The sequence below is a fragment of the Panthera uncia genome (assembly GCF_023721935.1).
Source record: "Panthera uncia isolate 11264 chromosome B3 unlocalized genomic scaffold, Puncia_PCG_1.0 HiC_scaffold_1, whole genome shotgun sequence".
NCBI classification, from domain to species: domain Eukaryota; kingdom Metazoa; phylum Chordata; class Mammalia; order Carnivora; family Felidae; genus Panthera; species Panthera uncia.
The window spans coordinates 91,008,206-91,021,426 of NW_026057582.1; the positions used below are offsets into that span (position 1 = coordinate 91,008,206).

At 34.4% G+C, this 13,221-nt stretch overlaps 1 protein-coding gene across 1 annotated transcript in view; it reads right to left on the reverse strand.

The window, feature by feature from the left end:
• FAM227B (family with sequence similarity 227 member B) overlaps positions 1-13,221 on the reverse strand; it is a 196,968-nt gene that overhangs the window by 178,564 nt on the left and 5,183 nt on the right. Inside the window, exons 3-5 of the mRNA XM_049614133.1 lie at positions 11,179-11,232; positions 2,889-3,120; positions 1,228-1,295 (exon numbers count right to left, since the gene is read on the reverse strand). Coding sequence (XP_049470090.1) covers positions 1,228-1,295; positions 2,889-3,120; positions 11,179-11,232 — 354 coding nt within the window. The remainder of the gene's footprint in view (positions 1-1,227; positions 1,296-2,888; positions 3,121-11,178; positions 11,233-13,221) is intronic.

The window sequence follows — 13,221 nt, forward strand, 5'->3', positions numbered from 1 at the left end:
ATACATATCAAAACACTTAGGTTTTCACATTTCTTTTCCCATGAGGTTCCACTTCTGGAAATTTATCTTAAGAAAATAATCCTGGATGAGCACAATCTTTAGCTCCAAATAAGTTCAGAGCAGCTTTGTAAATAATACTGAATAATGAAAACTAACTTAAGTGTCTAACCAAAGAGCTATTACATTAGTTTATGCTTAATATGGTGAAGAAAAATATTTATTGTTGAAAATTTCATAATACATTTAATGAATTAGAAATATATAATTAAAAAAAAATTTTATGTGTATTTATTTCTGAGACGGAGAGAGACGGAACATGAGTGGGGGAGGGGCAGAGAGAGAGGGAGACACAGAATCAGAAGCAGGCTCCAGGCTCTGAGATGTCGGCACAGAGCCTGACGCGGGGCTCCAACTCACAAACCATGAGATCATGACCTGAGCCGAAGTCAGTTGCTCAACCAACTGAGCCATCCAGGCGCCACAAGAAATGTATAATTTAATCCAAATTTTCTGAATTATTTTTAAAATAAAAGAAAGGTGAAAGTGACAACTAGATAGTGAGATACATGTGATTTGCTGATAAATGATAGAATTACAGCGCTTATCCTTTCTATTGCTTATCTATTTCTTCTGATTCTCTAAAATGACTACCTTAATCATAATCAGGAATAAACAAAGTAATTTTGAAATTTAAAAAACAAAATTTAATGAGGTGGGTAGGTTAGTGGTGGCACTTAAAGTCTTCATGACTGTAACATTATATAATTTTAGAATGTATTTTTGAAAAGGACTAGGTTTCTAAAAGTTCATTTGAAGTCTATTATAATTCTAATCAGACACTCAAAGAGATTTAACAAAAATTGACAAAGCAATTCTAAAGGTAATAAAAAATAATTGCTAATATTTTCTAAAGGAAGAGGACTGACATGGAATCTGCACTATTATAATAGTGAAGTAGGTTATTATAAATTATTAAATAGCTGGAGGTTGTATTGTATACATTAAGTCTTCAAGTAACATAGTAATGTGAAAAATGCCAACACTCTAATACTGAGTGTAAAGAAGAATATGAGTCCACCTATTTTAAAAACCCATAAACAGATACACAGGCAATAAAAGACTAAAGGGAAATGTTAAAAATGCTATCTGTGCTTATCTAGGAAATTACAGTAATTATATTTTCTGTGAAAATATAATTTTTCAAGGAAGATGAAAACAAATCCATACCATTATCTTCTTTCTCTTATGGTGCTTCCTTAGAAATGCCTTGTATCTTTCCAATTTTCTTTTAGAACCTTTAAAAGAATGATTAGATAAAATTTAAATACTTTAAAGAAATTACATATTAAACTAGTTAATGAGATCAACTAGCTATTTTGATAAGCATAATGCTAGACACACATACCCTTAGTTGAATGTACAAATACTGTATTAGGTTTCCTTTTTTTAGAAATGTCATGTTCTAACTAATTTGTCTTTGGTACTTCCTCCTAAATCTAAAGTTTTATCTCAGTTCTTTCCCACTGAATAAGCCCATGTTTTTCAAATAGCTTAGCTACTTACATTTGGTTATTTCATGGTCACCTTAAATTCAATAAAGTACAGTACTTTGGAGCAAGGCCCAGTGAAAGATTATGGGGGACTACTTTGAAGTCAGGTAACCTAGACCTGAGTTGAAGCTCAGACATTTACATATTGAGGACAATGAGTATATATAAAATATACATAAAATATAAAATATTTTTTGAAAATGTACACCTGTGCTCACTCTCTCTCTATACCTCCCTCTATTACAGACACACATACAAGCTATATATATATAGCTTATATAATTTAAAAACACTTTTAACACTAAAAATGATGAAAAATTCAGTAAGAAAATTTATTTTTTTTTCAACTTTTTTTTTTTTAATTTTTTTTTTTGGGGACAGAGAGAGACAGAGCATGAACGGGGGAGGGGCAGAGAGAGAGGGAGACACAGAATCGGAAACAGGCTCCAGGCTCCGAGCCATCAGCCCAGAGCCTGACGCCGGGCTCGAACTCACGGACCGCGAGATCATGACCTGGCTGAAGTCGGACGCTTAACCGACTGCGCCACCCAGGCGCCCCTCAGTAAGAAAATTTAAACTAAAACAGTAGTGAATTTAATAGTATATTAAACACATTGTCAGAATTTGACAAATCAAGATGTAAAAAAGGAGGTCAAATATCTAATATAACTAATTAAATATATTTAACACACAGAAAAGACTTTGTAAGTAAACCAATATTATCATTTTTAAGGATTGTATTATGAAAAGTTTGCCCACTAAATAAAGAATAATACAAGAATCACCATTAGTACCTAAAGCTACTCTCTAAGCATTAAGAAATACAACTAGATAAAAAAGTATTATATAAATACTGAAAAAAGGTAAAAACAATCATTACTAGCAGATATGCTCTTCATTCAGTCTGTAGTTTTTCACTACTGAATGCTGAACACTTCCTACAAGCTAACCCAGCTCATGTAGCTCACCTTACTTTGGGTTTTAGGTGTTTTTGTTCTTATGTTTTGACCCTTGCTGCCTTGCTTGTCTCTGGTACCAACACAGAGTTGATGCAACCCTGTTTTCTTGTTATTCTGCTACCTCCACTCTAGCTTAACAAAGTTCACAACTATTTTAGGCTTTGTTCTAACAACACTTCCATTAAATCCACATGTTCATGTTCAACTAAAAATCTTGACTGAACTATGTTGAAATGAAGAAGTTTTAAAATGAAATAAATTTTATATTTTTAGATATTTTACACCTTAGGATTTCATTCTTTATGAGAATGCACATAGACAGACATGCAGACACACAAAAGTGACCATTACTTTACCATTATAAAGAAATAAAGTTTACTTGTCTCATAAATTATGCTGTTCCACTCAAATATTTTAGAGGCATGGTTTTTCAAAAGAATTGAACATTCCCTTAATCTTGACTCCATGGTAATGAGTGCATCATGTATTCGAGGGACAGTTCTCCACAGATGTGTATAAATTGACGTAAATGAACTATCTTCTTTTATTTTCTTTACAGTGTGTAACCATTTATCACTGTCTCCAAAATGGATTTCCCTTGGCCAATAATCCTGCAAAAAACGTGAATGAATACAACCTAAATCATTTTTGATGAATTTAAATAATAGAATTCAAAATCAATGAGCTAAAATTGAGACAATTCCATTGCATTATCTTTTTTTATATTACTGAAATATGATTAACATACAATGTTATGTTAGTTTCAGGTGTTGAAAATATTGCACAACACAGCATAATTTTTTATTAAATGCATTTTTTGAAACTGTGAAACAATCAAAAAGATTAGAAGTTTCAAATGTTTTACCAAAAAAATTTATTTCCTGAATCATTTGAAAATAAGTTGCTTACTTGACTGATGCCCCATCTTCCTCGAATACATTAGTGTGTATTTACTAAAAACAAAAACATTCTCCTAGATAATCAAAATATAACCATCAGTTCAGGAAATTGGCAGTCATACATTATTCCTACCTAATTCTCAGACTCTGTGCAAGTCTTATCAACTGAACCAATAATGCTGTTTATAGCAAAAGGATCTAGTTCAGTGTCATGTATTACATTTAGGCTTCATAAGTCTTTAGTCTCCTTCAGTCTACAAATTCCCCAGTCTTTTTTTGATCTCTTTGTACCATAAAACCTTGGATTACAAGTAGCTTGTTTTGTGAGTGTTCCACAAGATGAGCAAAAATTTCTAATAAATTTTAACTTGATAAACAAGTGATGCCTTACAATACGAGTAGTACATGACCCTGAAAGTCACATGGTCACAAGTGAGCCAATGGTTCTTTTCTCTCTCTCTCTGTCTCACTGATTGTAGGTGATCGTCTCCTGAGCTTTGATGCTCAGTCCCAAGCTGTGGTGTCTGGCAGAAATCATTGATTTTTCAGAATGTTGGAAGGTGCCCACAACTGGCACTCATGTATTTTTTGTCACTTCAAAGCACCTATGGACAGTCCTTTGCTTTTCCATACAACAGTAAGCTTAGGAATTCTTTGCTTCTTTCTAGGTCAGGCTGCCTGCACATATAGAATATAGACCCTTTCCTCTGCTGTCTTATTACCAGTTACATTAAATATAGTATATAATAAGAGTTTATTAATATTGTACTGCAGTCAACATTTGTGCGAGCATACACAATGGCCCCCATGCAGAAAAGATTCCATTGAGTCAGTAGGTAGCAGTGATTCCATCAGTAATAGAGAAAGTTGTCCTACACAATAACCCTCCTCTCTCTCCCTCACACCAGCCAGGAAGGTTTTCAAAGTTAAGTGCAGGTTAATTCATTTATTTTTCTTTACATTTGTATTTTCTTTATTATTTTGTATTATATTACAGTATTGTAATCACTTTTATATAAATATTTTTGTGTTGTGGAATGAGTCATCTGAGTTTCCATTATTTCTTATGGGGAAATTTGCTTTGATATACAAGTGCTTTGGATTACAAGCATGTTTCTGGAATGAATTATGCTCACAAACCAAGGTTCTACTGTATTTAAAACCATGAGTTCACAGTGAAACCTGGAATTCCAATTCCAAACATTCTAGTTTTCTTTCTTTCCATAGTACAATTACCACCTCCAACAGTGAAAAATCTAGTTGCCATTAACCTTGGTATATGTACTTATTTGATCGATCTTTTCAGGTAACCAATCTCTCCTCTCACTGGGAGCTTCTTTTCTATGTAGATGCCCTTTTCATCCTGCTTAGACTCTGACGTCCAATGCCAGGCTGCCAATTCTTCAGGGATACCTTCCTTACCCCTACCTGAGCTCTGACTTCTCATACCAAGCCACAGCCTACTTCCATACATCCCTGGAAAAACTCCTCATCCCCAGCCACAGGTGGATATCATCTCACTCCCTTGGACCTTAGGCATCACATGTATACCCTCCTCACCATGGTTGAATTCAGATAGCTTTCCCAGGGCCATCACAGTACATCCTCCTCCCCAGTGCCAATATGGACATCTGCCTTGTTTGGGTCCCAAAGTGGCTTCAGGACTAAATTGCTCAGGAAAGGAAAGAGAGTAAGGGAAGAAGAGAAAGGGAAATGAAGGGAAAGGAAGGAGTTTCATAATAATATTTGCAAATCTAAATACAAGATTATCTTTTAATTATAATCAACTAATAGCAAAACAAAAAAAGTTGGCCTACATTAAGAAAGGTGTATGAGTAAAAGAATGTTTTTTGCAATGGTAGAAAATATGCAGAGAATAAACTCTTGAATGGAATTTGGGTGAGATATTCTGGGAATTTAGCTAAATGGGAATAAATATGAAGTCTGCAGATCAGGAATTATTTAAAATTTTAAATAGCTTGGTCTAATCCACTTGCCTTTTTCTTCCTTTAAAGACTTTCTGAACCCATCATACATGTCTTATTTATAAATTATGCTCTCTAATAATAGCAGGTACTTGAATAATATCTAGCTTCTAACTCTAGAAAACTTTCCTACAGGTATCTATGTCCCTCTACCATTTTAGGAAAAAGAATACACTTAGATACCTAAGTGCCATCTCTCAACTCCTACATATTGTATCTTAAACAAGACACAACCACCTGGAGAAGTTTCCTGCATTAAAATTTGGGTCTTATGTATCAAAAAGTACAAAGACTTTGGAAGAATAAGATATAATCACAGGATGCAATTCTTGGAAACAAACATTGTCAAGTCAGAATGACAGCCACATTTGAAAACACAGTCCCTAGGGGTCATGTGTTGCTATTGTTAGGGGAGATTTGGGAGAGAGGAGAGACTAAAATGGAAATGCATTTGCCAGATTTTACAATATACACAAACCTTAATGAAAAATGTATGCTTATGCCAGACTTGAGATATCACAATCCTTGTTCCCAAGATATTGAAGTATATTATGAGGTGAATAAAGTATTCCGTAATCCTATAAGCCTGATATAAGATTCTGTCTTCTGTACTTTCCCAAGGTAATCAGGGGATTGACTGATGTCCCAAAGACATTAACATGAGTAAGGTGATGCATAACTAAGCCCTGATTTTTCACTGGCTTCTTCGTGGCTGCATGATTAAATGGATACCAGACGGTGATCTTGTGGCAGATCATACTTGCCTTTCCCCCTCTTTCATTTCATTTTTCATACTTTCATTTATTATTCCTTTCATATTCCTATCATTATTTCCTTCATACTTTCATTTATTATTCCTTTCTATTTTTCCTTCAACCACCTGCTCCTTGAATAGAGTATCATCTGAAAGTAAATTTTGTGGCCAGTCCTAGGGAAGGTAAACTGGAGTCAACTAGCAGCCAACAGGCAGAAGAGCAGCCAGGCAAAAATGATGTCGTTACTGGCAGAGAGAAAATCAACACTACTAGGGTTGAAGCATCCGGAGTCCACAGTGATTATATTAATTTAAAAACAAATGTATTCCAATTCCAAAGAGACAAAAGAATTGGACTGGAAATTTCTGTTCCCTAAAGAGTTAAATTCTCCATTATAGCACTATAGTCTTCAGTGATAACTTCAGGAAGACATTTATCTTATTTAAAACGTCAGTGAAGCAAGAATCGGCTATGTGCTTCATATGTTTAGTTACTGCAATTAAACTTTGGCAGTGGCAGAGGCACAGAATATGACATACTGGTACACAACTAGAGATGGAGCCTAGTAGCTAGACAGAAGGGCTCTCTTGAAGTTTGAAAAGAGATTTTGTTTACTGAACATATGATTAGTTCTTCACCCATGTCCTAAGCCCTAAAAAAATGTGCTGAGGTTTCCAAAAATGAGTAAAAACTATGAAGAATGACCAGGGTTAGAAGAATTGACTTTTAACTCTTCTTTCCTTAAGCTTTAAAAAAAGAATGAATGGATGGATGGATGAATAAACAGACAAACAGATAAATAAATAGGTTGTTCCCTAAAGAAAGACAATGGGATTGAAATAATTATTCCATCATAAAGTACCTTTGATCTTCTGAGAAAAATCACAGTAGGGATCTGAGTACCCTCTAGGTATGGATTATAAGTGTAGCAGACTTGTTAATGAAAATTGATACAGACATAAAGTACTCCTAAATAAAAGTCACATGAAAGCAGAAAAACAGGACGCAGAGTAAGAAATAAACATCAGTGAAGATCAAATGTGATGTGTAAATAAGGAAAGAATTCAAACCAACTCTTGAGTACCTAAAGAACTGAAAAGGACTAAAAAAGTGAAACACTAAAGGGAAACAGTGCAGAAGGAGGGGGATGTAAATTCCATGATGGCAAGGAGTATTCTGTTTTTTGTTCATTGTTGTATTTCCAGGGTCCAGAACGATACCTGGCATCTGGTAGGTAGTGGATAAAAATCATTAATGAATTAATGAACAGGATAAGTCAAAGAATTGATAGTAATGCAACACTAGTGGAACAAGAGGCTGTTATAAAAACAGAATACAAAAATATTTTTATAAAAATAAAAATAGAAACAGAATGGTGATGGAGTAAAGGGGAAAGAAGCAGGAAGAGAATGTGGGAATTGATCAAATAGATAAATGAGAAATGACCGAAGGTAAAAAAAGTACACAGAACTAGAACAAGAAATAGGAAGAGGGGAAAGACAGGAGTAGAAGGTACAAAATATTAAAATTACAAAAGAAAAATAAAAATGGTAGGAATCGGCCAAAATGAGACATCTTTAGAAGATGTGATGAAAGATAAGTGATAAGACATGAGAAACTAACAGCTAACATGTAGGTTCCAGGTACTGGTCTGCTGCTAGCTAGGAGTGGAGCTGGGATCTGAACACAGGCAATCTGACACCAGAGTCTCTGTCCTTAACCACTACACCACTATGCAGATACACACCTTTGCTTTTATATTTTAGAGGGAAATTAATAGATAGGCTTTCCAGAAGGCCATAAGCAGTTTAGAATATATTTTAATTTCTATTTTGTTTTATTCATTTGCTTGTTTATCATATGCTTCAATTCTAAAAAAAAAAAAAAGCAGTTCCATGAAGGCAGGGATCTTTGCCTCTTTTTATTCACTAGTATATTCTAATTGTAATAGGCACTCAAAAATATTTCTTAAATGAATTTGAGGAAGTTATTACTTTCTTATGATTGCCTATAAGACAAAAGTTTGGCCAGCAAATAAGAAATTAAATATCCAGTCATTTTATTCCTGGATGCTTTCAAATATTCAATAGTATGGCAATGCATAGACATAGTCATGTCTTGAAAAAAAATAACTACAGATTACAAGTATTTGGTTGGGAAATCGAGACAACAAGAACAACTTTACAGATAAATCCATAAGTGATAAAACAGTACAAATAGATATACGTTACTTTATCAAATGCCATATGATAAAAATTGAAAGCTATCAATATAAACGCTGGCCTTTGGATACAAGGACAGTGCTTCTTACATGCCATTAATAAAACATTTGCTTTGATTTTTATTTTATTCTATCTTTGGTAAAGGGCTGGCATAAACCTGTCATCTTGATTTGATTAGTATTCTTTTTTTTTTTTTTTTACATTTATTTATTTTTGAGAGATAGAGACAGAACACAAGTGGGGGAAGGCCAGAGATAGAAGGAGACACAAAATCCAAAGCAGGCTCCAGGCTCTGAACTGTCAGCACAGAGTCCAATGCGGGGCTTGAACTCACAAACTGTGAGATCATGACCTGACCCGAAGTCAGACGCTTAACCGACTGAGCCACCCAGGCACCCCTGATTAGCATTATTCTTAATTTAAGCAGAGTGATTATGCATTTTCCAACTCAAGTAATTAGAAATTTTCATCTGAAATCATAGATCTTTAAGCATATATGATGGTATAGTCCAAATATCTCCATAATTATTTGCTGATTTTGGTTTAACTATAATCCTTTCTCCCTTGGCATTAAAAAGACCCCAAACATTGTGATTAGGCTATAGCACGTTTCCATCATTATTTAAATCGAAATACAGTAAAACCTTGGCTTGTGAGTAACTTGTTCTGTGAGTGTTCCACAAGATGAGCAGACATTTCTAATAAATTTTAACTTGATAAATGAGCGATGTCTTGCAATATGAGTAGTACATGACCCCGAACGTCACATGATCACAACTGAGCCTATGGTCTTCCATCTCTCTCTCTTTCTTTCTCTCTCTCTCTCTCTCTCACACTGTGGAATTGTGGGTGATTGTCTCCCATGCTTGGATTGCTCAGTCTCAGGTTGTGGTATCTGGCAGAAATCAGTGATTTTTCAGAATGCTGGAAGGTGCCCACAACTGGCACTAGTATATTTTTGTCACTTCAAAGCACCTTTGGACAGTCCTTTGCTTTTCCATACAAAAGTAAGCTTAGGAATGCTTTGCTTCTTTCTAGGTCAGGCTGCCTGCAGATATAGATCCTTTCCTCTGCCTTATTGCCTCTTACATTGAATTCAGTATATGAGAAGAATTCAATACTGTACTATAGTCAACACCCGTGCAAGTGTATACAATGGCCCTTGTACAGAAAAAGGTTGAAAAGAAAGGTGGTAAGAAGGAGGTGATTCCAGTATAAATTAAGGAAATCATGGAGAAGTATGAACGAGGTACATGAGTAGCTGAAGTTGCACAATTTTAGAAGTCTACATCTGCATCTCGGCTGCAGAGGAAGAGGAGAAACAGGTGGAGGAATCCCTCACTTCAAATGAGATTAGGGAGATGTGTAAATGTGGGAAACAGTGCAAAATTTTGTAGAAAAGCACCAGCCAAATAAGGTTGTAACAGTGCAAGTGATGAATCTGTTTAATGACAATGCAATGTCACATTTCTGCAAAATCCTCAAAAGGAGACAAAATCAAGTGTCGTTGGATAGGTTCCTTGTTAAAGCTGCACAAAAAGAAAAAGATGCCATTGAGACAATAGATAGCAGTGATTCTGTTAGTGATAGTGAAGGCTGTCCTACACAATAACCCTCCTCTCTTGTCTCCCTTACACTAGCCACAAAGGTTTTCTAAGGTAAATGCAGGTTAATTTGCTTATTTTTCTTTATACTTTGTATTTTTTATTATCTTGTATTATATTACAGTATTGTAATCATTTTTATATGAGTATTTCAGGTTGTGGAAAGAATCATCTGAGTTTCCATTATTTCTTATGGCAAAATTTGCTCTGATATACAAGTGCTTTGGCTTATAAGCATGTTTTCAGAGTGAATTATGCTTGCAAACCAAGGTTTTACTGTAGTTGCAAAAAGTTTGTGCTAATAATAGTTTAAAATATTTGGCTCTGCTACAGTGACTGAAATAAACTCTTGGAAACTAGGAATATCTTCATATTCTATTTGCTCCTAAAGGGAATTCAGTGATTTTCTAAAACATTTAAAAAAAAAACTTATTTAAACAAAGAATTGAAAATAGATGTTAAAAATATAGGTATTTTTGCAATTCTATTCTCAACAGTTTAGTTGCAAATTTAGTATAGCAAATTCTGTTTATAAATAGGTACAAATTATTCAGTCCAAATTACTCAAAGTATGTACACACCTCATTTTAAAAAGTCTCCTTTCTCTCTGTTTTCCACACTAACATCTTTATCCTAGTCCTTGACACTCTCCAATGCAAAACAAACCTGATTTTCAGACTCACGAGTAAACAGACCCAAGGGAAAACTTGTAGCAAGCCCAATAACTCCAGAAGTCAGTACTTAAATGTTAACAATGGAAACAGGAGCTTTCAACATGAAAACACAGTTTTGAATATTTCACCCTGATTCAACAATCAAAGAAACTGATACACCACCCCTGCAAATTACCTGTGAGTCTAAACTGTGGTACATGGATAAATGAGGGAAGTACGAATAATTATCAGATATTCTTTAAGGTGTAAATGTTCAAAACAAACATATTAGCAAAATTATATAGAAACGTTTGTATCATCCTTCTGATGGGATACAGATCTAAAATTTTCTCAAAGTCAAAAAGAGAATAGAATATTGACAAGGCTACAAGATAGAGCCTACTGAAAGGAGATAAATATTTATAAGTATTTCCCACATTGAAATGTAGTTTTTTTGAATTTCTATTCTCAGTCTTTTCTTAAGCCTTCCATATCTTCACAACTGATGTTTTAAAAGATGTAATGGCACATGAAATAGATGTACTACTTACCCAATTTTGAAACTTTAAGAATTCTTCAATGTTCATTGGAGGTTTATGCATTTTCTAATGAAGTAAAATCAACATTGCTAATTAATGTAAATATTGCTAACTAACAAACTCAACATAAATTAACACTGTTTATGATGTTTACACATAATTTGCTTAAATAAATGATGCTCCTGGACTTAAGTTATAATTTTCAGAGCCATAAGGCATTGTAAAATATTCACTTTGTAAAGTCCCTGCACTTTGAAAAGGAACAGAGATCAATGTTTAAATTCTGAGCCTCCAGGGGCGCCTGGGTGGCGCAGTCGGTTAAGCGTCCGACTTCAGCCAGGTCACGATCTCGCGGTCCGTGAGTTCGAGCCCGGCGTCAGGCTCTGGGCTGATGGCTCGGAGCCTGGAGCCTGTTTCCGATTCTGTGTCTCCCTCTCTCTCTGCCCCTCCCCCGTTCATGCTCTGTCTCTCTCTGTCCCAAAAAATAAAAAATAAAAAATGTTGAAAAAAAAAATTTAAAAAAAATTCTGAGCCTCCAAACCAAATTCTGTAAAAGGCTTCCTTCTTATATATTGCTTCTAGGGAAAAAAACTCCACACTAATCCTGTTGAATGTCCTAATTTCAAATTCCTACAAGAGTTCCAAGATATTTTGGGCTATGTTGGATGGTGTCTACAATAAATCCAAAGCCAAAAATATATTAACTTGCCTCTCTTGCTGATGAAGTATTTAATAAAAGGCCATATTAGTGACATGGTGAAAGTAACTTAAATGTTTGGATATTTCCATGTAATAAGTAATAGTCCGATTTTATTAGTAGTTTCCTCATAAGTTGAAAACATATTCTTTCACTAGACAAATTAATCTTAATCAGGACCACATCTTGTTCTTCTTTGCCTTAGAGACTGGACACATTCTTACTTCTGCTTGGAAGGCTCCCTGTTCCAAACCTTCTCTGTCCAATCCCTTCTTGACCTTATTTTAAATATCAAATTAAAAGTCACTTGTTCTAGGAAGTCCTCCTTGTTCCCCAAAAGATTCTCTTCAGTAACACATAGTAGATTTGTATCTATATGAGGATAGAAACTATGGTATAAGTCACTGCTGAATTGTCAAAATTTCATACGATGATTCACTCAGGATTAGTACACAATAAGTACTTGCAATGTGTATAAATTAATGAATAAATGAGTAAATAGATATCAGAAAAATGGGTATTTATTCAGAACAATAATATGACCATTTCTAGAGAATGAAAAACCCATTAGAAGAAGGCAAAAATAAGAGGAATTCAGAATATCCTAATACAATATCCTAATGGTCTGATGATGGCATGTCTGAAAAGATTGCAGCACATTTTAATTTACCATAACATATTTCACATATATAAAATGATAAAGATTACAAAATCACCATAGTTTTGTAAAAATAGCTACACTTTTGAGGTTTAAGAGAATATTTCATTCTCTAATACTGTTTGAAATATGGTGAATATAAACTAATACATAACAGATAATAAATAACAAAATAAAAGGTATATGTGACAATCGTTACAAAAAGAAGCGTTCAGAAGCAAAGCTGCATTGAGCTGTCACAAAAATTTAATGGAAAACATGGGACTCTAGATTGAGAAGGGTAAGAAATAAGAGAGATGGTACGCACAGAATGCTTAGAGACAAAAAAAAATGTTAGGGATACAATATCTTCAGAGAGAGTGAATGTAGTAGTCATCTAGAAGAAAGCTATCAGTATATTTTGAAATGTATGAAATATAAAGAAGCTAATTAGAACAACTTAAATGTTGCCTTTTTCTTATAATGGCTATCAAACCACTTCTAGTACAAAGCACTAAAAAAATCCCCATATTTCTGTTTTAAAAATTCTTTTTTTTTTTAAATTTATTTTGAGAGAGACATAGAGAGCAAGCAGGAGAGGGGCAGAGAGAGAGAGAGGCAGAATCCCAAGCAGGCTCCACACTGTTAGCACAGAGCCTCATGTGGGGTTTGAACTCACAAACTGTGAGATCATGACCTGAGCTGAAGTGGAGTCAGACGC